The sequence below is a fragment of the Azolla caroliniana genome, unplaced genomic scaffold (assembly GCF_043228905.1).
Source record: "Azolla caroliniana isolate FFs.n. ecotype wild unplaced genomic scaffold, voAzoCaro1.0.p SCAF_18, whole genome shotgun sequence".
In the NCBI taxonomy this organism is placed as follows: Eukaryota; Viridiplantae; Streptophyta; class Polypodiopsida; order Salviniales; family Salviniaceae; genus Azolla; species Azolla caroliniana.
Window position 1 is genome coordinate 1,768,688 of NW_028230453.1, and position 23,754 is coordinate 1,792,441.

A 23,754-nucleotide genomic window follows, 5' to 3' on the forward strand; every position below is an offset into this window, starting at 1 on the left:
TGTTACATGATACATCGCATATGTGGGTCATGAGTCATGACCATTTGTCCATTCTAAACACTATTTTGTTTCAAGTGATTTCCTTTGCATTTTGATCACTCATGTGATGGAGTTATACTACTGCACAATAAGATGGGGCATTACAATGTTCGGGAAATTTTTATCCTACCACAATGTTTTCAGAATTTACTAGAAAGTTAATAAATAACCTTTTATATTTTGTTCCCTCCATGTGTGTACATTTATTACCAATGCTAAATTTGTTGGCCAACATCTTAGCTAATTTAAATCAATGCTAGACAATCTACAAAGGGAAACATTATATATATCCCCAACACGATAGCTATATATAGCCTCGTGTGTTGATTATTATGAGTACATAGTGCCAAGGTCCGGTCCTACGTGGTTGGTGGACTTCGCTTAGTCTAACGCGTCATAGAAAAGTTGCCCACCCAACATTTAATAGAGAGCAAGATAAGCTTGCTCCAAATAAATTCAAGTGTTTTAGTTTGAATGAACGACCAACACATTAAGCCATTCTATTCTATTCGTCTACATTGACCCAAGCTGTAACGAATATGCCCCTGCTCCTCTTATAAACAGATCGATCAGATGTTAATAAGGTAACGAGCGAGCGCAACCTCAGCATAGATGTTTGTGGGGTGTTCCCAGGGGATCGGGCTCCAATGAAGTTGCAATGATTTGGTGCCACATACGGGGCTTAATGATAGCGTGTGCATGACCGGGATGCAGATCGGGCGGGCGGGCGGGCAGACGAACTGAACAGTCAAAGAAGGTCATGTCATGTGGGCAGCTCATGCATGACCGTACTGTGGAAAAAAAGAAGGATGAGAGAGGATGTGTGGGGCACCACATCCACATCTTCTCTCTACCCTCGCTTTTTGCCTGGAAGAGAGAGGATGTGTGGGGCACCACCACCATCCACTTCCACATCCTCTCTCTAACCTCGCTTTTTTCATCGAAGAGAGAGGATGTGGCATGTCCACATACTCTCTCTACTTCCTTTACTGCTGCTGGTAGAGAGAGGATGTGGCTGGGATGTATTCGTCCACATCCTCTCTCTACATTGCTGCAGTGTCAGCTTTCAGCAGAAGAAGACAAGAAGAAGGCGATGAAGAAGAAGAGGAAGTCTGCAGAAGAAGAAGAAGTCTGCAGAAGAAGAGAAGGAGGACGACAAGAAGAAGAAGAAAGAAAGAAAGAAAGAAAATGAAGAAAACGCAACATTTTCATCGTCTCTCCTAACCTTTGAATTGTTTGTTGTTCGGAGAAGACAGGTATTTTTTTGAATTTGTTGTTGTTGTTGAAACGCAAAAAAAACAACAAAAAAAAAAACAAAATGATGAGAGCCGGAATGTTTGGCGTGGTTCTCATACCTGTCTCAGAGCTTCTGTCTCGTCTCATAGTTCAAGCTTATACAACCGCCATGGCAGCAAAAGAGGTTCTGATTGAGCAATCCAACTTCAATGAACTCTCGGGGTATCTTGAAAGGCTCATTCCTGTTCTCAAAGAATTGCAAGAAAAGAATATAAAAGAGACACCTCCCATGAGATTAGCCCTTGAGTCATTTGAGTGCAAGATCAAAGAAGCTAACGAACTCATCCATGAATGTACGAGCAAAAGCAGGTTCTATCTTCTCTACAATTGTAGGGTTATTGTGAAAAGGTTGCAAGATATCACAGTAGAAATTGGACGGTGTGTTAATCTGATTCCTATTGCTACTCTGGATGTATCAATGGAAACTCGTGACATGACTTTGGACTTGCAGAGTCATATGCAGGCAGTAGCATTTAAAGCTGCTGAGGGCAAAGAAGAAATTTTAGAGAAGCTTGATATAGGCATGAGAGAGAGACAAGGTGATAGTGATCATGCTAAATCTTTGCTCTACCAGATTGCACAAGTGGTCGGAGTCTCGAATGACCCTTCGAGTCTGAGGGAAGAGCTCGAGAAGCTTAAAGACGAAACAAAAGAAGCTTGTCTTCGTAAAAGTCAAGCTGAAGCAATGCAACTTCAACAGATAATATGTTTTCTAGGTCAAGTAGATGATTTACAATCAGCGAGCAAGAGAGAGAGTGATTATAATGATCAGAAGAGAAGGAATTCTTCTTCTTCTTCTTCGCTTTTAAATGTTGGACAACCCTTACCACCTTGGAAATCCTTTTTTTGCCCAATGAATCATACTGTCATGGAAGATCCTGTAGAGATCGCATCAGGTCAGACTTTTGAACGAACAATAATCAAGAAGTGGTTTGATGATGGAAATAAGACTTGTCCGATTACAAAGATCGAGCTCAAAACTTTGGAGATGCAACCCAATATCTCGCTTCGGAATTCTATTAAAGAATGGAAGGATCGGAATACTTTCATAACAATTGCTGCCACTAAGTCGAGGTTAGATTCTGAAGAGGAGGAGAATATACTGAATACTTTGACCGATTTGCATAGGTTATGTGAAGAAAAATCTATTCACAGAGATTGGATAAGGGCTGAGGGTCTTATTCCAGTTATTACTGGCTTGTTATCTAGCAATAAACACATGATCAGGAGGAGAGCATTAGCCACACTGCAAAGTTTGGCTATCGATAATCCAGCAAACAGGGTATTGTTCTCATTAGCAATGCCTTGAAAACTATTGTTTTGAGAAGCCTAGTTTGAAAAGTTTTACAAGCTTTTATTCAAAGATGCAAAAATAATCTTGTGTTTTTTGTATATAAATATGTAGACATTTCTGAAAAATTATTTGCACTTTTTATATAGCTATAAAAAAATATTCATGACACTATTAATTTTTTCTGTTTTTGACCCATTATTTTATGCATTAATGTACAATTTATGAATACATTTGCGAATAGAGACGCCACCACATTACAATGTGCTATGCACGTAATGTCTTGCTTTATAACCAACTTGTCTCTAGACTGAGTGAATATATAGCTAGGATACAGAAATTTGGATGCTTCTACGTAAGAAATGATGGAATGCTCATTTTTTTTTCTTGAACAGGACAAGATAGCTGAAGCGGGTGCAATACAATATGCTGTACGCTCTCTCGCACGTGATGTGCAGGAAGGAAGAAATGCAGTGTCTCTACTTTTAGAACTCTCGAAAAATTCTAGGGTTTGTGAACAGGTTGGAAAAGTTCAAGGATGTATTCTTCTACTTGTTACCATGTCAAATTGTGCAGATCAAGCAGCAGCAGAGGATGCCAAACAGATCCTTACCCATCTTTCAAATAACAACCAGAATGTGGTGCAAATGGCTGAAGCTAACCACTTTAAACCATTGGTACAATGTCTGTTTGAAGGTATTTCTCCTATATTTAGCTGTCAACATTTTCATTCTCTACGATTTGCTACTGTTATCGATATATAACTACAACTTTTTTTAGGGAAAAACTGTGAAATACCATTGAGTTTTTCTTCTATTTTCTTAAATGTCCCTAAGGTTTCATTACTTCCCCAAATGCTTTTGTTCAAGAACTCTCCAGCAATTATGCAAAGGTCGTTTTTTTCTCAATTACATGTTCTATTTGAATAAATTATATTGCGACAAAAATCCGTGTAAAGAAACACGGAAATCTATGAATCAGACCTGTCATACGCCATATAGCATCCTAAAATCAAACAAGATATTCTGCACTTGACATAAAATCATCAGATTGGTAATATAAACTGAGGAAAAACTGGGAGAAAAGTTGTAATAGCAGCAGCGGAACAGTTGTGAGAAAAAATAGACACAGTCAAGCTGTGAGAAGGCTGTTAGATAGCATTAACAAAATAGTTGCGAAAAGTAGAGACACAGCCAAAGAGCAGAGCCTGTTTGCAAGTAGCAGGAAAAATGAAGTTCTTACAAAAGAGGTTGGTATAGCCTATTATACAAAATTGGGGAACGTGGGTGAAATGGTTGCTTGGTAGTTAAGTGACTCTTGTACTACCAAACAGGTTCAATAAATGAGGAATAACAGGGAATATCTTGGAAAAGTGGAAGAGAGAGAAGGCATTTAAAGAGTTGTAGATTCTAGAGGGAGAAGAATCTAGGAAGAGAAAGAAGAAAGAAGAAAGAAGAAAAAAAGATATGTTCTAGAGAGAGAATGTAGAGGAGAGATAATAAAGATGAAAGAGTGCAGGTATGGAGCTGCCGCTCTCCAACAAAAACGAGCAATGAACATTACGGCAGGATTTTGTAGATTTCAAAGTGCAAGGTGTGGAGCAGTGAGAAGAGGTGCATAGACAATGTTTTGCCTTGTTCGCAGGGTGTGTGCGTGGAAACAAAATAATCCCACAAGCTCGCCAATCCCAACAATCAAAAAAGATGATTCATCACAGAGACTGGATATGGGCAGGGAAAGACACAATATTGAATGCCTTGTTTTTGTCCATGTGTCTGGCATCCCATTTGATCTTTTATTTTATTTGAAGCACATAACTACTTTGATAAAACCAGTACAATCAAACATTTCCCTGGACTATCCCTGTGCCTTTACATGCTTCATCCCAGAAACACACTTCCACCCAGGATCAGTAATGCTATCAACATGCAAATAGCCAACAAATTGAACTGGAAGCTATATTAAAAGGGTATCAGCATTGGTTGAATGCAAAGAATGATATTGAAAATATAAATCTCTGGTGTAAGTCTTGTTATAGTTAGAGAATTACATTAGGGTATTTTTCTACTGGTACACAATCTGTATGATTCGTTTGATCATTGGACGTGGAGAGCCTTGAGGAAAGCCGTGCAGTGCCATCGTAGATTCTGCTGGGCAGTCTCTGTTAAAATTTAAGAGAAATGAAAGATAGTCAAATCACAGTCTTTCAAATACTTGAAGCCCAAAGGTTGAAACAATTTCCAGTAATCTTAAGAATTAAACTAGGGGTTAAAGTGTTTGACCCCCAATGAAGAAGTTCCCTCTAAGCTAGTTAGCCTTATGATCTCTGCTACAAGAAGTGTATTTTAATATAATCAGAAAAATTCAAAACTTGTATTGTTTTCATCTATCTACTAGTAAAAAAATGAGCAAGGGTACATGTAACAATGTGGGAAACAAGCTGTTCAGGCTGTTCATATTGCCGTTGATGTTAAGATTGGCACCCAAAGCTTGAGAGAGAGAGAGAGAGAATGACAATGTTCTACATTATAGATGTCCCAAATACAGCTGAGAGCCGATTATGATGCATTGACATACATGAGAAGCGGCTATGATCCTTGAGACCAAAAATTATTATGAAATTCTCTCCCCACAACATAGATGGGGCTTTTAAATGGTAGAATAAAAGGGAAAGTAAAAGTTGAAATAAATAACTGAACTCTCTAGATCACATATTCTCTTTTTGTGCCGAACATTTGACCAACCCCCAGTTTCTATTTTCAGTGTGTAAACATATTCTCAGTTGCTTCGGTATGATGCCCAAATGTAAGCTTGGGCATTGTCAGTGGCCCTCAGTAATCGTCCCAATAATTAGCATTAATATGGCTAGCACCCAAATTCTAGATGTGGCAGCACCACACATGCAGTCTTAGCTGAGAATATGTCAAAAGTACTACATTGTTTGCATAAGCCAGAAGCAATATCATGAAATGTCCACTTTTCGGTATGTTCTCCTAAGACTTTTTGGATGAACTTTCTTAATTTGTCAATATGGATCCCAAATAGAGTAGGTGAGAGAGGACAAATCCATGGTGCTCATGGACTCTCCTAAGACTTTTTGGATGAACTCTCCTAATTTGTCAATATGGATTCCAAATAGAGTAGGTGAGAGAGGACAGATCCATGGTTCTCATGAACTCTTTTAAGTCCATTTGTCTTCAACCTACAACTCACTAGCTGGTTTAGTGAGCCAGGTCACCATTGCATTCATGCGCGTTGTGCATCTGCTCCTTTTTATCCACGGTTTGCATTTTATAAATTATACAATTTGTGAGCTGTAAGTTCATATACAAGGCTGATGGTAAGTCATTCACTATGGAAAAAAACTGAGATTTCTGTTGAGAGCATATATGTTCATAATGATTATTGCAAACAAGTGAATGTAAATTTAACGTCAAATGCCGAAAGATCTTGAGGGATATTAGAACTCCTCAATATAGTAAATTTCTCATCCATATTAGGCTTTCGAGCAATGCATACATCTTCCATCCAAGCCGCTGCGTTCAGCTTAAAAATGTGAAGTAAGTTGTAGCCAGCTTAACTAAAGTCTGTGTTACTAATAAGGGCTCGGAACAATGCCAATACATTGATCAAACACTTAGCAACCACTCTTTTTCCCCAGTATCGTCTATCAATTGATGAAGCAATAACCTGCGTCCCTAGGATATTTAGAAATATGCCCTCTCCTATTCTGCCACTTACCTACCTGTAGTATGATTAAGTGGAATATCCATGCATGTTTGTGGAACATTTTCAGGATGCACCTATATTGTAACTTGCTTTAACTGCCTGAAGATACTCCACAAAAGTACTCTCCATGTGTTTGAGAAGCATTTCCAGGAATTATGCCTGCAGAAACTTCATGAGTGATCTACATCCACTATTAGACTGCGCATTACAAAGAATGGTGCAGCTATTTCTTTTCTTATTTCTATGCAAGGTGATACTATTCTATGTCACCTTGCAATGATTCATCCCCAATGTGCTTTGTTTCAGCTCAAACTGTTTCAATCCCCGGAGGGGTAGATCAGAAACATCAGAACAAAATGTGCATTGTCTACACTAAAAATATAAATGCTATTGACATTAAGAGGAGAAGACAAATTGAGGGAAGTATGTGTTTCATTGTGCCATTGTGTCACACTCTAGAAGTATTTCAACTCATAAGCCCTCAATTTCCAATGAGGTATATCCTCTGCCGAAAAACATCCAGTATTGACATGAAGCAATTATATCATGCATTTGCCAGTATCTGTTGGATATGTATTTTCTTATATTGGATGAATTTGTCGTTTTTATACAAAGTTCCTCTGAGGCATCATTCAAAAAATTCCACTTTTTAGATAGACTTAACTTGCCCACATCTGTTTGTGATCATGTCAGAATCAATTCTGAGAGTTTTGTAAACTTAATATGGTTTTCAGCATAGTATAAACCATACGTGCATTCGTATTCGGGAATGTTTCAATCATTTGAGTATGGTAAACACCCTTGAAGTATGGCAAATACCATACTTTTGTATTCATAAGGTAAATTTTTATTTTAGGTAAGAAAGTTAAGGTAAAAGCGTAAAAAAAAACATAAGAATGTTTTGATAACTGAAAGAATGATGATAGAAAGAAGAGAGAAGGAAGATATATAGATCCAAAACCACAAAGATCTATTGATAATGAATAATCATGATGAAGGAAGATAGAAAGAAGATACATAAATCCAAGTCTACAAAGATATATGGATAACAACACAACTACACTACATGAATAGGCAAGAAAAACACCACAAGAAAGAGACTCCACTTCTCCACCACCTTACTCTTCTCGCTTTATATGAAGTTCTCCTCTACTAGATAAGTTTCCCTTGCTTTCTTTTCCACGCTTTTTTTAGAACTTTTCCATCTCCTATTCTTAGCTATGACACAGCTATCTTCTAATCATCATATCTCCCTCGTCCAAGCTCCAAATGTAGAGCTTTAAAAAGCTACGGATAGCTCTCTTCATAAGCTTTCTAACCCATATTTGAACATGATATTTGGCCTCCAAACAAATGAGTTATGAGCGTTCGTTTCAGACTGTGTTTTGGTGGCCCACTTTTTTCTTCTTTTACTTTTCTCCATCTTTCTTGCTTTTAGTTTGACTTATCCTTGAGACCTTGATTCGTGTTCTTACCCTCCGGATGTGAACGCTCCATACCTTATATTCTTGTAGAGTTCAATACCTTGAATTCTAGAAACACTTTCACAATAACATACACAGTCGTTTGCATTCGTATAAAAAAGAATATTTGCCAATGCATTCGAGTATATTATGTACTAAACTTTTTAGTCATGCCTTAGCAAGAAATGTTTGATATGTATTTTCTCATATTGGATGAATTTCCTGTTTTTTTACAAAATTTCGCGATGTATTTTGTTGTATTGGATGAATTGTATTCAATTTTTGAGATAGACTTAACTTGCCCACGTCTGTTTGTGATCATCTCAGAATCAATTCTGAGAGCTTTGTAGACTTAATATGGTTTTCAGTCATGCCTTATCGAGAAATGTTTGATTTATTATATGTGCCCCTTGTGAGTGCCCAAATCTTGGACGTATGCCTTTGATAATTGAGTATGGACAGCCATATCACATACCTTGATCCATTTTTCATAAGCTTTGGAATAATTTCCAGACATGTTTACAAAAGAGAGAAGTTTTTCTTGTTATATCCTTAGAACATCATATGAAGACGTAATGTAGTGCAAGACTCTCTTAGACCAAAACTGTAAAAAGAAATGGTTTCAAAATTTAGTTCCTCTCTGTACTTTTTTATTCTTGTTAATTGAAATCAATATTTTGGATGGTTTTCAAAGTTTCATCTAACACAAGTCAAGGATATCCTAGCTCAAGATGACCTAATTTTCAAGGATTCCCAGTTGCTTCAGTGATGTATATTTTTATTGATAAGAGTTATAGCTGTCTGTAGAATGACGCAGGAAAGTCTGCCTTAATGCATTTCATCCAATATATATTGCTGACATGAATTTCGATATATGAAACTTCACCTACTCTCGGGCTCTTTGATCATGTGAATGGGGATTGCATGCAAGAAATGATTACTAGAATTTACGTTACTTGCGATGGACTTCTGTTACACTTATTTTACTCCAGTTATATTTGATATTAAAACTAATTTTTAAAATTTTTTATAATACTTTTTATATTTCTGTCCCTCCCTCTGCTTCCAGTTATTACTAGAAATAACTAGATCATGTGAATGGGGAACTTATGTTACTTGTGATGGACTTCTGTTACACTTATTTTACTCCAGTTAAATTTTTTTATAATACTTTTTATATTAACACTTAAGATGTAATCTCTTGTTTGGTCTTATAGGCCATTTTGGCCTTTTAAAATGACGTTAATATATCTTTCTTTCTTTCTTTCTCATCTCTCTATCTCTCACTCATATATGCTTGATTTAAAGCCCCATCTATTCTGGTTTTAGAAAGGTATATTTTTATTGTGATACAATTTTGCTTTCCATTTCAAACACTTCTCTGAGTATTTCTGTGAGTACCTTTTAATTTGAGCACTCTCAGCAAGTTCAATTATGAAGGCAAGATGATCTGGATTGTATGGCAGGATCTGAGATGACCAAAATACTCATGGCTAGTGTTCTTGCTCGAATGGAGCTTACTGACCAAAGCAAAGGTGTGGTGGCAATGGAAGGAGCTATACCACCATTAGTGAGAATGATATCCAATGGAAAGCTAGAGGCAAGAACAGCAGCTCTGGGAGCTTTGTTGAACCTCTCTACTCATCCTGAGAATCGTGATCCAATGATAAGTGCAGGGGTAATCCCCCCACTGTTAAAACTGTTATTTTCTGTGACATCTGTTCGGATGAATTTAAAAGAGACAGCTTCAGAGACACTTGCTAATCTAGCCACAGCTGCACCATTAGGGTTTGATAATAATGCTTATAGTAGTATTCTTGACTCGGAAGAAACTATTTATCAGCTTTTGTCATTGCTCAATTTGGTGGGGCCGGTTATTCAAGGACACTTGCTATCTGCTCTCCATGGTATGGCAGCCCCTTCCACAGCTATTTCAGTGAGAGCTAAAATGAGGTCTGGGGGAGCCATTCAGCTTCTTTTACCTTTCTGTGAAGCCAATAACACCAATGTCAGAGTAAATGCGGTGAAACTGTTGTATAGTTTATCACAGGATGGAAAGGGAAAGGAATTGGCAGAGGATATTGGAGAAAATCACATTCAGGCTTTTGTTAACCTTATCGCTTCTTCAAGAGAGGATGAAAGAGCTGCTGCAGCTGGTATAATTAGTAATCTTCCGCAGAATGATTCACACTTAACTGAAGTGCTTTATATGAAAAACGCTCTACCGGCATTAACTGAGCTGCTGAGACTGGGAAATGGGTTGATGTCTCCATCAAACAATCGTTGCATGGAAGCTGCAGCTCGAGCGATGATTAGGTTTACTTTGCCTTCAGATGTGAGGATGCAACGTTTTTCTGTTGAGCAAAATGCTATTCCTCTCTTGTTAACTGTACTTGCAAGAGGGTCTCCACTTGCAAAGAAAGAAGCTGCTATCGTTCTCTCACAACTGTCCGAAAACTCGAAAAAGCTAAGTAATCCAATCGATATTAGAGCGAAGTGGTGTTGCTTCGTTTTCTATAAGCCTGAACCAGTATGTATAGTTCATCAAGGGCATTGTTCTGTAAGAAGTTCATTTTGTTTGATTCAGTCAGAGGCAATTGGTCCTTTAGTGAGTTTGCTCGAGGAAGAAAACAGTGAGGCACATGAAGCTGCACTCTCTGCCTTGACTACTCTCATGAAAGATGATGAGATTTTGGAGAAAGGAATGGAAGTGATTGATGAAGCTGGAGGCCTTAAGGCCATAGTTAGGCTTCTCACATTCGTTACTGATCCAGCGGTTAAAGAGAAAGCTTGCTGGATGTTAGAGAGGTTTTTTCGTGTTGAAAAGTATAAGTCAGAGTTCGGTGCTCAGGCGCAGATGCCACTTATAGATCTTGCTCAGAAGGGTACTCTTGGAACTAAATCTTTGGCAGCGAAATGCTTAGCTCATTTAAAGGTATTGCACAACCAATCCACCTATTTCTAGACAGAGCTGAGATGTAGCAGGATTCAAAATAGCTTCTTTTGAGATCAACAAATGAATATGTAATGTTTTGACAAACACGAGTAAATTGTCTTTACCAGCGAGAAGGGTATCCAGTGCAATTGTGAGGCTGGTCCTACTTATGGTTATGATTCCTACAAAAAGTGGGAATGTGGATGTCCTAGGTGGTTAGGTTCTAATTTGTAATAAAAACATATGTAATGCTTGTGAAAAGAAGAAAAAAGCCTCCACCTCTTCTTGGCCTCCAGACATAACCTTGGACTGCCAGATTTGTTTGCCCTCGCAAATCTCAATGTTGTAATAAAACAAAAACCTGTAAAAGTAGAAGACAAGCTCCTAAAGAGGCAAAGGAAAGAGCATTATTTGCTCAATCTATGTATATTATTTATAAGGGTCCAGGGAATATTGCTTATTCTGGTGTATATCGAGATCTCGAGTTACATCTCTTAAAACAAAGATCAAACACATTACGAATGCATATGCTAAACTCATAGCAGCGTTGATTATTGCCGCATGAGAATGTACAGTGAATTATTGTGTTATTAGTAAGAATCAATATCATTATTCTTTTAAATCTGCTTTGTACATTTGTCATCCTATAGTTGGGATTTCATTGTTCTATTAACTTGCTGAACATCTAATCATTAATAGTTGCTTTTTTTGTTTCTCCTCTTGGGTAGATGTTAATGATTGCTCCCTTGCACCTTTTTTTTCGGACTTAATAATGCATCCCTCTTGTTACTTTTGTGGGCCGAAAAGATTAGTAAGAGGGCTTTGTCGGCAATCTATTTTTTTCAAAAGATTGAAGCATCATTAATTATCTTGCTACTCTTCAGGTGTTAATGGAAGAAATGAAATGTTTTATGGTTGGAATGGGCCGACCACTCAGGAATAAGATTCAGCCAACAAAGTACACAACACAAAAAATTGTGTAATCACAGAGACGATGTTTTACGTGGAAAACCCCGAACCAGGGAAAAAAATATGGGAGCCCTTTGACTTCAAGGCTTCACTATGTTCTGAGTGTATAGAGGATAACAATCTCTCTAGATGACTCTAGAGGCCTACAACCTTGGTATAACCTTTGTTTCACACACTGTAGACAAGGTACACAAATAGTAAGAAGATACAAAATAATAAAACCTATTTTGCTGCTCAACCTAAGGCATACACTCAAGGTTCCTTTCAGGTATCTAAGCATTTATTTTACTCCAGCCCAATGCTCCTTTCTAGGATTGCTCATGTATTGGTTGTCTGTCCCTACAACATATGCAATATCCGGCCTAGTGCAAACTATAGCATACATTAGGCTCCCAACAATTGAGGTATACATCACCTTTTTCATTTCAGCTTTATCCTTTTTACTTTTTGAACATTGACTGGAATTCAATGTACAGTTCACCGGCAATGTAGATCCGACCGGTTTTGCCTTATCCATATTGAACCTTTGCAAGATTTTTGTCACATATTTCTCTTGCGACAACCATAGCATATTTTTAGTCTTGTCCCAAACTATATGCATTCCCAATATTTGTCTTGCCGGATCTAAGTCCTTCATTGCAAAGGACTTGCTCAAACCCTTTTTCAGATGTGTGATCTTGTTTGCATCCTGTCCGACAACCAACATATCATCTACATACAACAAGAGAATAAGAAAGTCGCCTTCATCATACCTTTTCACAAATACACAATGATCAGCTTCTGTTTTGTGGAATCCATGTTTCAGCATGAAGGATTCAAACTTCTTATGCCATTGACGAGGGGCTTGCTTCAAACCATACAAGCTCTTCCTAGTCTACATACTTGATTCTCTTTCTCTTTCTCCTCAAAGCCCTTAGGCTGTTGCATATAGATTTTCTCTTTCAACTCACCATGCAGAAATGTCGTTGTTACATTGAACTGTTCAATCTCCAGATTCATGCTAGCAGCTATGCTTAGAATAGTCCGAATGAATGTGATCTTTACTATTGGAGCAAATATTTCATCGAAGTCAACACCCTTTTTCTGCTGAAAATCCTTCACCTTGAAAACCCACTTGTCTCTAAGGGCTCTCTTTCCCTTAGGTAGGGTAGCTCCATCAAGTCATATGTGTGGTTCTTATGCAAGGAATCCATCTCATCTTGTAGGGCATTGATCTACTCCTCGTGTACATATGCAATGGCTTCCTCATAGCATTCTGGCTCCCCTTCATATGTTAGTAGTATATACTCACTAGCTGGATACCAATAAAAGGCCTTCCTTTGCCTGAGTGGGTACCTTCTTCCTTCAATAGCCGGCTCAGGTTCAATTGCTTCTGTCAGGTCATCGTTCGACTTAGATTTAGCTACATCAGTTCACTATTGTGTGCCAGTTGGCTATGCATGTGCATCAACAGGGTCAGGTTCGGTTTCATCTATTGACTGTTGTCTACCGGCCAACTGTGTTGGATAGATGTCGACAAGTGCCGAATCCATAGTAGTGGCCAATTGGGAAGACGACATTGGTTGCTTATTCTGGTCTTCTATCGTCTTGTCTTGCAAAAACACAATGTCGCAGCTCCACACTACTTTCTTGTCTACAAAATCCCACAGTTTATAGTCAAATTCCTAAGTTCCGAGTACCCCAAGAATATGCATGGCCTTGAACTTGTTGTCCAACTTTGATCTTTGATCCTTTGCAACATGCATGTAAGACATGTTGGCATAAAAGGCCGACTCCTTCCAAATTGTATCCGTCCGAGTGTGGACTCATTAATAAGTTAGGGCTTACTATATAAGCGAATACCTAACATCGTAATGAGTAATGATGAGAAGAGGATTGTATCTCTGAGTGAGAACGAAGTAATAAGAAGCTTTCCATTAAAGCTCGATCTACTGTCGAAGTCTTCATTCACTGTATTTTTTGTGTGTGTTGTTTTTTGAGCATAAGCGTACAGGTCCTCAAACGTTTCCGCATACGTATATACATATATACATATATATTCGACATCTGGTATCAGAGCGACCTTGCTGCACGGCGGCAATAGACAACAGAAGAAGCTGAGAGGAAAAGGCTAGGTTAGAAATCTTACTTTCATAAAAGGAATATGGCTTCAACATCCGGAATAAGAGTTGAAATCAGAAAGTTTGACAACAAAAATTTTGCCCTATGGAGGGAGATGATCCATGATGTGTTGATCATCCGAAGATAGGTTGAAGCCATTCGGCTCAACGAAAAGCCCGCTTCGATGACAACATAAGAGTGGAGATCAGTGGACGAAATAGCACGTCTACTTCAGCATGGCGAAAAAGACGACAACGTTCTCATTGTGGGAGAAACTACAAGCCGTTTATGAGAAGAAGTCCTCATCTTCGAAATTAATTTTGATCAAACAACTGTTCAATATGAAGATGAAAGAGATTGATTCGGCGACCTCCCATATCAACACCTTCAGCCGAGCGTTGTCAGAGCTCTCGTCACAAGGGATCAACTTCGAAAAAGAAGTGAAAGCCCTTGCCCTCCTATCGAGCTTGCCGGCAAGTTGGGAAGTATTTTGCAATAGCTGACCGATCGTAAACTTGGACAAAACAATCGGCCAAGTCCTTACAGAGGACATCAGGCGAAAATCGATGGGACTAACCATCGATGAGTCGGCAGAAGCCCATCATTCAACCGAATCGTTCGACCGACAGAGTCGAACGAAAGAACAAGCCGACAGAACTGGTCGATGCTACAGCCAATCGAAAACAAGGGGGGACTGACAGCAGTCGAAGTCGAAAACGGGCCGAACAAGCTGGCCACAATGTTTCCGACTGCTGGTCAATAAAAAGAAAAGAGAGTGGTCGGCGATCCGAGCGAAATCGGGGACGTTCCGACTCGGACCACTCTCCAATTAGCAACCAGATAAATGTTGACGACACCCGATCCAGAGAAATCCTCTCCCTAGAGGATTCGATGATCAGAGAAGTCCTCTACAATGCACAAGCTGCACATACGTGGTTAATGGACTCCGGTGCCACATTTCACGTGACCCCCAACATCGAATGGTTTTCGAACTATTTAGCTAACGCCAGCAACACAGTCCGACTGGGAAACAGGCAGGAGTGCAAGATAGCCGGAACCGGGGAGGTTCCCATCAAATTGCCAAATGACAACACAATAACCTTGCACCGAGTACATCACGTACCCGATCTAAAGAGGAGTATGGTCTCCATTGTCCAAAGACGGGTACAGAACGACTCTACATGAGTCGACATGGGTGATTAGCCGAGGAAACCTCAAAATCGGGAGTGGGTACAACTATAATAATCTATACCCATTGATGGTGATCAACCCTGAAGGGGCTGTGAACGTAGCTGAGAAAACCGACCCGAACTTATGGCATGGCCGACTTGGCCACATGTCTCAAGCTGGACTTGATCGGGTGATGTCGGTCGACTACATTCCGAAACTCCAGGCAAAGATGGACTTCTGCGAGCATTGTCGATATGGGAAACGGACCCGAACACTGCACTCTCTCCATTACGAGACGCTACGACAACCCCTAGAGCTCGTGCACACAGACATATGTGGGCCCATGCCAGAGCGATCACTAGGAGGCTCCCGATACTTCATCACATTCGTAGATGACTGTACACGGAAAGTTTGGTCATACTCCATCAAGTCCAAAGATGAAGCGCTGAAGGTCATCACTCGATGGATATCTGAAGTGGAGAACCAGTCGGGATACAGAGTGAAGACACTCTGATCCGACAACGGAGGTGAGTACACCTCTAGAGCCTTCAAACAGTACCTGTCCGGAAAAGGGATCCGACACCAAAAGATCTTTCCCTACACACCCATGCAAAATGGAGTGGCAGAACGGATCAACAAGACGATCCAGGACAGGGTGATGGAGATGCTCCAGCAAGCCGGACTGAAGCTAGAATTCTAGGTCAAGGCATTGCAGACGGCAGTGTGCCTTCAAGAGCAATCAGACTCGAAGTGCCACATGCAGTATGGTAAGGCAAACAACTGACCTACAATAAGCTCTGTATATTCGGATGCGAAGCCTACGCGTTCATCCCTAGGGACAAAAGGATGAAGGTGGCACCCCATCAAGAAAGTGCATATTTCTCGGTTATGGAACCGATGGGGACTTTGGCTACCGGCTATGGGACCTTGAAAACCGGAAATTGATCCGGAGCAGCAACATAGTCTTCAATGAAGACTCTATCTTGTCTCAGAGGAACCAACAGAAAACATGACAACACTTTCGTAGAAGGACCAACCCATTGTGCTGATTCAAAGACTCGACAAACAGTCGAACTCCAACAAGCTACCAAATTCCCTGCCGACACCGAATCGGCAACAAGTCCTAACGTTGAACTCAAAGACAAAGCCATCAAAGACACAGCCGAATCGACAAGATCGACAAAGGCAAAGCCACTGAGAGGCAAGTCAGAACCGAGTCGACAACAACCACAGGGGAGAACAACCAGACACCGCCGAAATCCCAAACCGGGGGCGGTACACCTAACAAGACTCCTGACACAACTGGTTCAACAAATACTGATCGTCAATCTGAACCGATCAAAGGATCCGAACTAGATATTCTGGCACACAAGAGAACTGGACGAGCTCGAAGGCAAACAAAGTTCTACCAACAGGGCCTCGACTACGTCAACTACACGGATGCAGGCGAACCAAGCACCTATGAAGAAGCTATGGCCGCACCGGATGCCGAAACATGGCTACAAGCCATGAAATCCGAAATGGACTTGATTCATCAGGATCAAACGTGGGAGCTGGTCGAACTACCAGCTGGAAGGAAGCCGCTACCTTGCAAATGGGTTTTCCGATACAAGTATGTATCCGACTCTGAGAAACCCAAGTACAAAGCTCGGCTTGTCACGAAAGGATTCAAACAGGAATACGGGGTCGACTACGACGAGATATTCTCACTAGTAGTCAAGATGACCACCCTTCAACTCCTACTAGGAGTTGTGGCGATAGAAAACCTAGAGCTCAAGCAGATGGACGTCAAGATGACATTCCTACACAAAGATCTGGAAGAAGACATATACATGTCTCAACCGGCAAGCTTCACGGCGACGGGGGAGGACAATCACCTCGTATGCAGACTAAAGAAAAGTATATATGGCCTCAAACAAGTGCGGAGGATGTGGTACCAGAAGTTTGACTCCTACATACGGCAGCTTGGATACAACAGATCAGACTTTGACCCATGCATGTATGTTCGGCAACTGGTCGACGAGTCCAAGATCTATCTGATCCTATATGTGGACGATATGCTGATTGCAGGGAGCAATCAAGCAGAAATCAGTAAGCTGAAGCAGAGACTTCACGCAAAGTTCGCGCTGAAGGAACTCGGACAAGCCCGACACATATTGGGCATGAGGATAGAGCAAAATCGGACGACCAAGACTCTCCGACTCTCCCAGTCCGAATACATCCGCAAAGTGCTGAAGCGCTTCAACATGGAGAATGCGAAGCCAACACCAACACCATTGTCGACGTTGATCAGACTATCGGACAGAGATTCTCCTTCGACGAACAAGGAGAGAGAGCTTAATGGAAAGATACCCTACGCATCGGCAATAGGAAGTATCATGTACGCAATGGTGGCGACCCGACCCGACCTAGCCTATGTCGTAGGGGTGGTCAGCCGGTACATGTCAAACCCAGGAAAGAAGCATTGGGAGGCCGTCAAGCACATCCTTAGGTATCTAAAAGGAACCACGGATGCACAACTAGCTTTTGAACTGAACAACTCAGTCGAAGTTGAAGGCTACACCGATTCTGACTACGTTGAAAACACAGATAATCAAAAATTGACATCAAGCTACATCTTCACCTATGGTGGCAGTGCAATATCATGGAGGTCAAAACTTCAAGAGTGCACGACTCTGTTTACCATAGAAGCCGAGTACATAGCAGCGGCATCGTCTGTCTGCTAACTTCGGAACTACAAAACGAATAGACCGACCAGCGCCAACCATCTATTGCAACTCACAGAGCGCAATACACCTCATCAACAATCCCATCTACCATGCGAAGACAAAGCACATTGAGGTGCGGTATCAACATATCCGGGAGCTCATGACCGAGAAGAAACTCAAAGTCCGGAAGATCGACACCGAGGTGAACATCGTCGATTGCCTGACGAAGCCACTCCTAGATCAACGCTTTGGAACACTAAGGATGAAGATGGGGCTACGACAAGCGACCGAGCAGAAGAAAGCCGAAAAAGGAGCAAAAGGTAAGAGCTGACCGACACTCATATTATACCTCTACCAACTCGGCTACTTGCCGACAGACTTGTAACATAAAATCTAGTTAAACTTGTAATCTAGGTTTATGGGGGAGATAACCCCAAGCATTTGCATATGTACAAAAGAGTAGTCCTTTTACGGGGGAGTTTGTTGGCATAAAAGGCCGACTCCTTCCAAATTGTATCCGTCCGAGTGTGAACTCGTTAATAAGTTAGGGCTTAGTATATAAGCGAATACCTAACATCGTAATTAGTAATGATGAGAAGAGGATTGTATCTCTGAGTGAGAACAAAGTAATAAGAAGCTTTCCATTAAAGCTCGATCTATTGTCGAAGTCTTCATTCACTGTATTTTCTATGTGTTGTTTTCTGAACATAAGCGTATAGGTCCTCAAACGTTTCCGCATACGTATATACATATATACATATATATTCGACAAGCCAAGCATCCGAACACCCTCAAGTGCTGGTTGGAAACCTAAACCTTGCTCTGATACTAGTTTGAAATGTTTTATGGTTGGAATTGGCCGACCACTTAGGAGTAAAATTCAAATGACAAAGTACAGAACACAAAAAAATGTGTAACGCAACACAAAGACACACAATATTTTACGTGGAAAACCTTGAACCAGGGAAAAAACTATAATTGGAGCCCTCTGACTCCAATGCTTCACTATGTTCCAAGTGTACAAAGGATAATAATGTCTCTAGATGACTCTAGAGGAATAAAAGAAACTGAAAGCCACAACCTTGGTATAACCTTTGTGTCACACACTGTAGATAGGGTACACAAACAATAAGAAGATATAGAATAATAAAACCAGTTTTGTTGCTCAACCAAAGTAGTGTCGATCAAATCCGACTCAGGTGCCACCACACTTGCTAGGTCTCGATTGCGTTTTTCTCTCTATTCTCACTTGTCTTTACTTGTGCTCTGTTGCACTCCATATTCTACATCAACAACACTCTTTGTATGTATATTTTTTCCCTAGGGCACATATATATATAGATATAAACATCTTAATGTATGATATATATAATTTACATATCTGTCCCTGAGCCGAACCCGAGTTAGCTCTTGTCCGATAGCAGGTTCTCAGCCGACACTTGGCTCTTAGCTTCCATCTTCGCACTCTCAATTATAACTTCCATTTGTAAAATCTTGAACACGAGAGAGTTTGAACTCAATTCCAACACATACATAAATATGTAAAAAAATGTTTCCAATTTTGATCCCAAATGTCATATTTGATCTTTGAGGAGGATAACAAAATCTATCTATCCATCCATCTCAAAAGTAGGAAATGATAGAAAGCAAAGCTAACAATTAAGTGTCCAAATTTTTTTTGCCCTATTTTTTCGCCAATCTCTCACAATTCGTTTCAATGCGGCCCAAAAACCCATCAGATTTTATCCTGTTTTTGAGACCATTCCACTTAAAAATATTTGCATTAATATCCTAAAACACCTTCACAAATCAATTTCCACAATCAGTGTGTGCATCATAAAAAACTGTCGAATGTAATGGCAAAACATTTAATCAAACTTTCGTTCCAATTTTGTCACTGTTTCTTACTTCTATGAAATACCAACAAGAATGGAAATGCAGTGAATGCAACCCTCCCATAAGCGCAAGATTTTATCTGCTGGGTCCTATGATCTTGCTCATTATGAATAAAATTGATACTTTGTATATTTCTCTTTCATGACCGAAAATGCAGTCCTTCACCATTTTTTATCAAGCTGATTGTTACGATTGTCGTTCATCTTACGAATGGATCAACTTATTTCATCGAGATTGCAACTTGTGTCCAATCATATGGAAATTCGTTCTTTTCGGAAAACAGTTCCAATCGATGATATCTCCAGATTGAAGAATGTTGGTTCTTTTGGTGCAAACATATCATAACTTGTTTTCTACAAATTCTAACCAGATGTATGTAGATACTGGTGGCAACATGTTTCGGAAGGATTACCAGGTACCCTGCTGTCATGGCAGGAATCAAATCTTTACCATTCATTACTATGCGGCTGAGGTACTGATTTAATGTTTCTATATCTCTGGGCTACATTTTTTTATTATTGTTTTTATTTGCTTCTGTTTTTTTTAATGTTAGTATCGCGTTTCTTTTGTTAATGTTCGACATATTGTTTCTTGATTTTAATGTTTATTTTGATTTTGATCAATGTTTGTATTGCTTGTTTAGTTTTTGTTTGATCAATATTTCCTGTTCTTCTTTTCTATTGCATTTGATGAACGTTTCTCCTTTTTTGTATTGTGTTCGGATAATGTTTCTGCTTTCATAGAATGTTGATATTGATTTTGGTTAATGCATGTATTGGCTTTTTTATTCATATCTGTACATATTGCTTTGGTAGAGTTTGTGTTGCTATGGATTGTTTCCTGTTTTTTTATTGCTTTTGGATAATGTGTTGCTTGCACAGATGTTTACATTTTCTGTATTCCTCTTTTATCTGTTTATGTGGCTAGATTTTGTTCCTTTCCCGGATTTTATGAAGAGATATCCTAAACAGTGTATTGAGATTGATAAGAATTAAAGCTTTACCGATCAATAGATTAGCATGAAATTTGATATATAATCAATTCAATTGAGCAAGAAAATGGCGAGCATCAATAACTCATATGTGGAATCGATTGTTGTGGCTTTGGGTATGATTAGAGAACTGAGATGAGAAAGATTCTAGTGAGAAAGTGGCCAAACATAAGAATGGCTAAATCTAATGTTTGAACTTTGGACATCAAATGAAACTTCCATCCACAAGGAATATATAGAGAAACCAAATGCTTGAAAGGATAATTTACATCCATTGATACACTTTGAATGTCTAATTGGTAGAACTGTTGGCTTTTAAGTTCCGTTGTGTATGGGAATAACATCGTTATATAACGAAGGAAAAAAACTCCCACACTCCTGAGTTTTTCTTTATTCCCTCAAAAATGCCCCTATGTTTCATTAGCTCCCCGAATGCCCTGGTCAATCTCTCGAATGAAAGGATAAACAGGATGGTAAGACCACATAATCGCTCAAATAATGCATAGAATTGTTTCAAACACAATGTGCATAGAATTGCTCAAATAGTGCATAGAATATAGGTCTACAAAGGAAGTTTAAGCCGAGCAACTATGATTATGAGGACAAGATTAACTTTGCAGAGTTTCCATCTCTTCAAGGTGGATTGTATAATTCAAATTGCAGCCCTTGCAGTTGCTTTTGAAGCAAGTCCTCTACAGTCCCAACTTTAAGGCATATGGCAAACAAGTTAAAGCTAATGCTTTGGCACTAACTAATTCATGCATGACCAAAGGGTATAAGATTGTTACCGATGGAACTAAAAATCATTTGTTGCTGTGGGATCTTCATCCTATTGGTCTTACAGGTAATGTGTGTACCATCTTAATGATGGATTTTTTGACAATTAAGGTTAGGGCCTAGGGCCTAGGGTTTAGGTTTTAGGGTCTTTTAGAGCTTGGATTTTAGAGTCCACTAGGGCTTCAGGTTAGTGACATTTAAAGCTGAGAGCCTAGGGCTTGGGGTTTAGGGTTTTAGTGTCGGTCAGGGCTTAGAGTTTAAAGTTTAGATGAGGTCAGGGGTTCAAATCCCGTTATCACATCGGGTGTCATCTTGATGGTGTTTCATTATCTAGACATAGGTTGTTGATGTTGTGGGATTTTCATACCGAATCTTGCATGCATTGATGTATGAAAGAAGGTGGAAAAGGTTTGTGACCTATGTGACATAACCTTGAACAAAAGTGTTGTTTATGGAGGTAGCAATGCTCTTGCACCTGTTGGGATCTGGATTGGTAAGTAAAGTCATTAAGTCTCTCTCAACATGTTCAAATTTGTTCTTTGAAATATGGCTGATCTATTTTTTAACATTCTCAAATGATCTTTGTCTTTTAATGCTTTTATTTTTGTCTTTGGTTAGGTTCTCTGGCCATGACATGTAGGGGACTGAAGGAATCTGAATTTGAGCAAATTGGAGAATTCTTTTCTCAAGATGTTAGAAAAACAAGAGATATCCATAAAGAACATCGGAAACTTCTAAAGAACTTCGAGTAAGGTCTTGTAAACAAGGAGATTGACAACCTGAAAGTTGAAGTTGAGAAGTTTGTGACATCTTTTGAAATGCCTGGTTTTGATACTAGTGCACTTCAACTGAGCTTTTAATGAGAAAATATTCAAGGTTTACGTATTCTTCTTTGTTTATACTTTTCGTATTCATTGGTTCCTAATCAAAACCATTACCGAAACAACAAATCAAGGATCTCGGCCCTAGATATTGGCTACCTGTATATAAATTTGTTGCTTTTTTTTGTACACTTCTAAAATAAATAAAAAGTGCTTTTGTTGAAACTTGTTTGAATGAGAATTATCATGCTCATGTCGACATTAATTCAGTACTAACCTTTCTAACTATTCGTTGTAGATTTTCCAGTTATTGTTTTAGTTTTGTTGAAGCCATAGAATTGGCACATATACTACTATTGATGACAAAACTCATCCCATATTGCATCGCATGTAGTGCTGCTAATGTGATGCATGTGTAATGCCCTATGCAATGCTTGAGGAACCCAGGAATAATTATTGGTGTTCTCCCTGTATATGAAAACTTTTGATTGTCTTGGGAATGTGGTTGATGACAAAATGGGACTTGGAATCATTGTTGATTCTCTCCCTAAATACAAAAACATTTTATCGTGTTCAATTTTCAGAAAATATTGGATTCCTAGATTTATATTCTTATATAGGTGCTTCACATCATTGCTGTCAACATTGTGATCCATATTGAACAATTGAACTCATGTGTTTGTGAAAAGCGAAGACTATATTATATCCGATGAAGATGCATCTCTTTGTCTTGGCATCTCTTTGTTCTTACTTGTCTAGCATCAAGCTTGGTGCCTGAAATACAAATGAAGAATGAAGATGCTTGAATTGATACATACCATTGATGCTTAAAATTCTAATGATGAATGAAGATGCTAGAATTGATACATAACATTAATACTGTACCAAACACGATGGTGGCAATGAATAGTGACCAATAGTATGCTTTTTGAATCTCAAAATAGTCTAGTATTGGATTTTTGCAGAATTTTGACATATCCAATAAGAATACAACATAAAAAAGATCGACTCACAAAGTGAGGTAGAAAGTGAACAAGTAGAAATAGGAACCTCAACTTGTCCCATAATTAATCCTTTTTTTTTAATAGAAAACTTTCAATGGTAAATGAGTGTTTTCATAAAAACACCATTTGCAAAAATATCTTGCATGACCATGTGCAAGGCAACCTAGCTACCATGTCCAAGTTTGTTGGGGATAACTTGTTTGGTATGCCCAAGTGTGAATGATGAAATAAAATTTTGACGTTGTTTCAAGGCTATTGTAAATGAATATAGGATGAGTTGAATGGAATAATTTCATGATTTAAGAATGCTTTTACCCCAATGCTATTCCTAAACATTGTGGATTCAAATGTTTCTAACATTTCATTAGTTGTCAAATTTTACTAATAAATTATTTAACTGCCCAAGTCCCATTAAGATTTAATACAATCACGAAAAGAAATATTAAATATCGAAATGCTAGTCTATGTATAAAAGAGGGAAGCGGATTCAAAATAGAGAGTTCCATGTATTTTAGGTTGGACTAGATGATCATAAAAAGCATGCAAGTAATACTCATGCAAATCT

The 23,754-nt window shown here is 39.1% G+C and overlaps 1 protein-coding gene across 2 annotated transcripts; it reads left to right on the forward strand.

Annotated features, from left to right (window-relative positions):
• Positions 1 to 1,162: 1,162 nt before the first annotated feature.
• Positions 1,163 to 11,375, forward strand: LOC147852018 (U-box domain-containing protein 43-like). Of its 2 annotated transcripts, XM_087333807.1 has the most exons (4): positions 1,492 to 1,644; positions 1,787 to 2,617; positions 3,022 to 3,322; positions 9,285 to 11,375. In XM_087333807.1, exons 1-4 carry the CDS (start codon positions 1,627 to 1,629, stop codon positions 10,781 to 10,783), a joined length of 2,649 nt encoding a protein of 882 aa, XP_087189933.1. In that variant the 5' UTR covers positions 1,492 to 1,626; the 3' UTR covers positions 10,784 to 11,375. The 2 variants fall into 2 exon arrangements, with proteins under 2 accessions (XP_087189932.1, XP_087189933.1); XM_087333806.1 differs by having other exon boundaries at positions 1,163 to 2,617.
• The last annotated feature ends 12,379 nt before the right edge of the window (positions 11,376 to 23,754 follow it).

What these genes read in the sequence shown, in the direction of transcription:
- LOC147852018 (XM_087333806.1), top strand. Translation starts at nt 1,358, where the DNA reads ATGATGAGAGCCGGAATGTTTGGCGTGGTTCTCATACCTGTCTCAGAG. An exon ending in TCGATAATCCAGCAAACAGG is followed by an intron (nt 2,618 to 3,021) that starts GTATTGTTCTCA and finishes TTTCTTGAACAG; the next exon opens with GACAAGATAGCTGAAGCGGG. An exon ending in GGTACAATGTCTGTTTGAAG is followed by an intron (nt 3,323 to 9,284) that starts GTATTTCTCCTA and finishes ATTGTATGGCAG; the next exon opens with GATCTGAGATGACCAAAATA.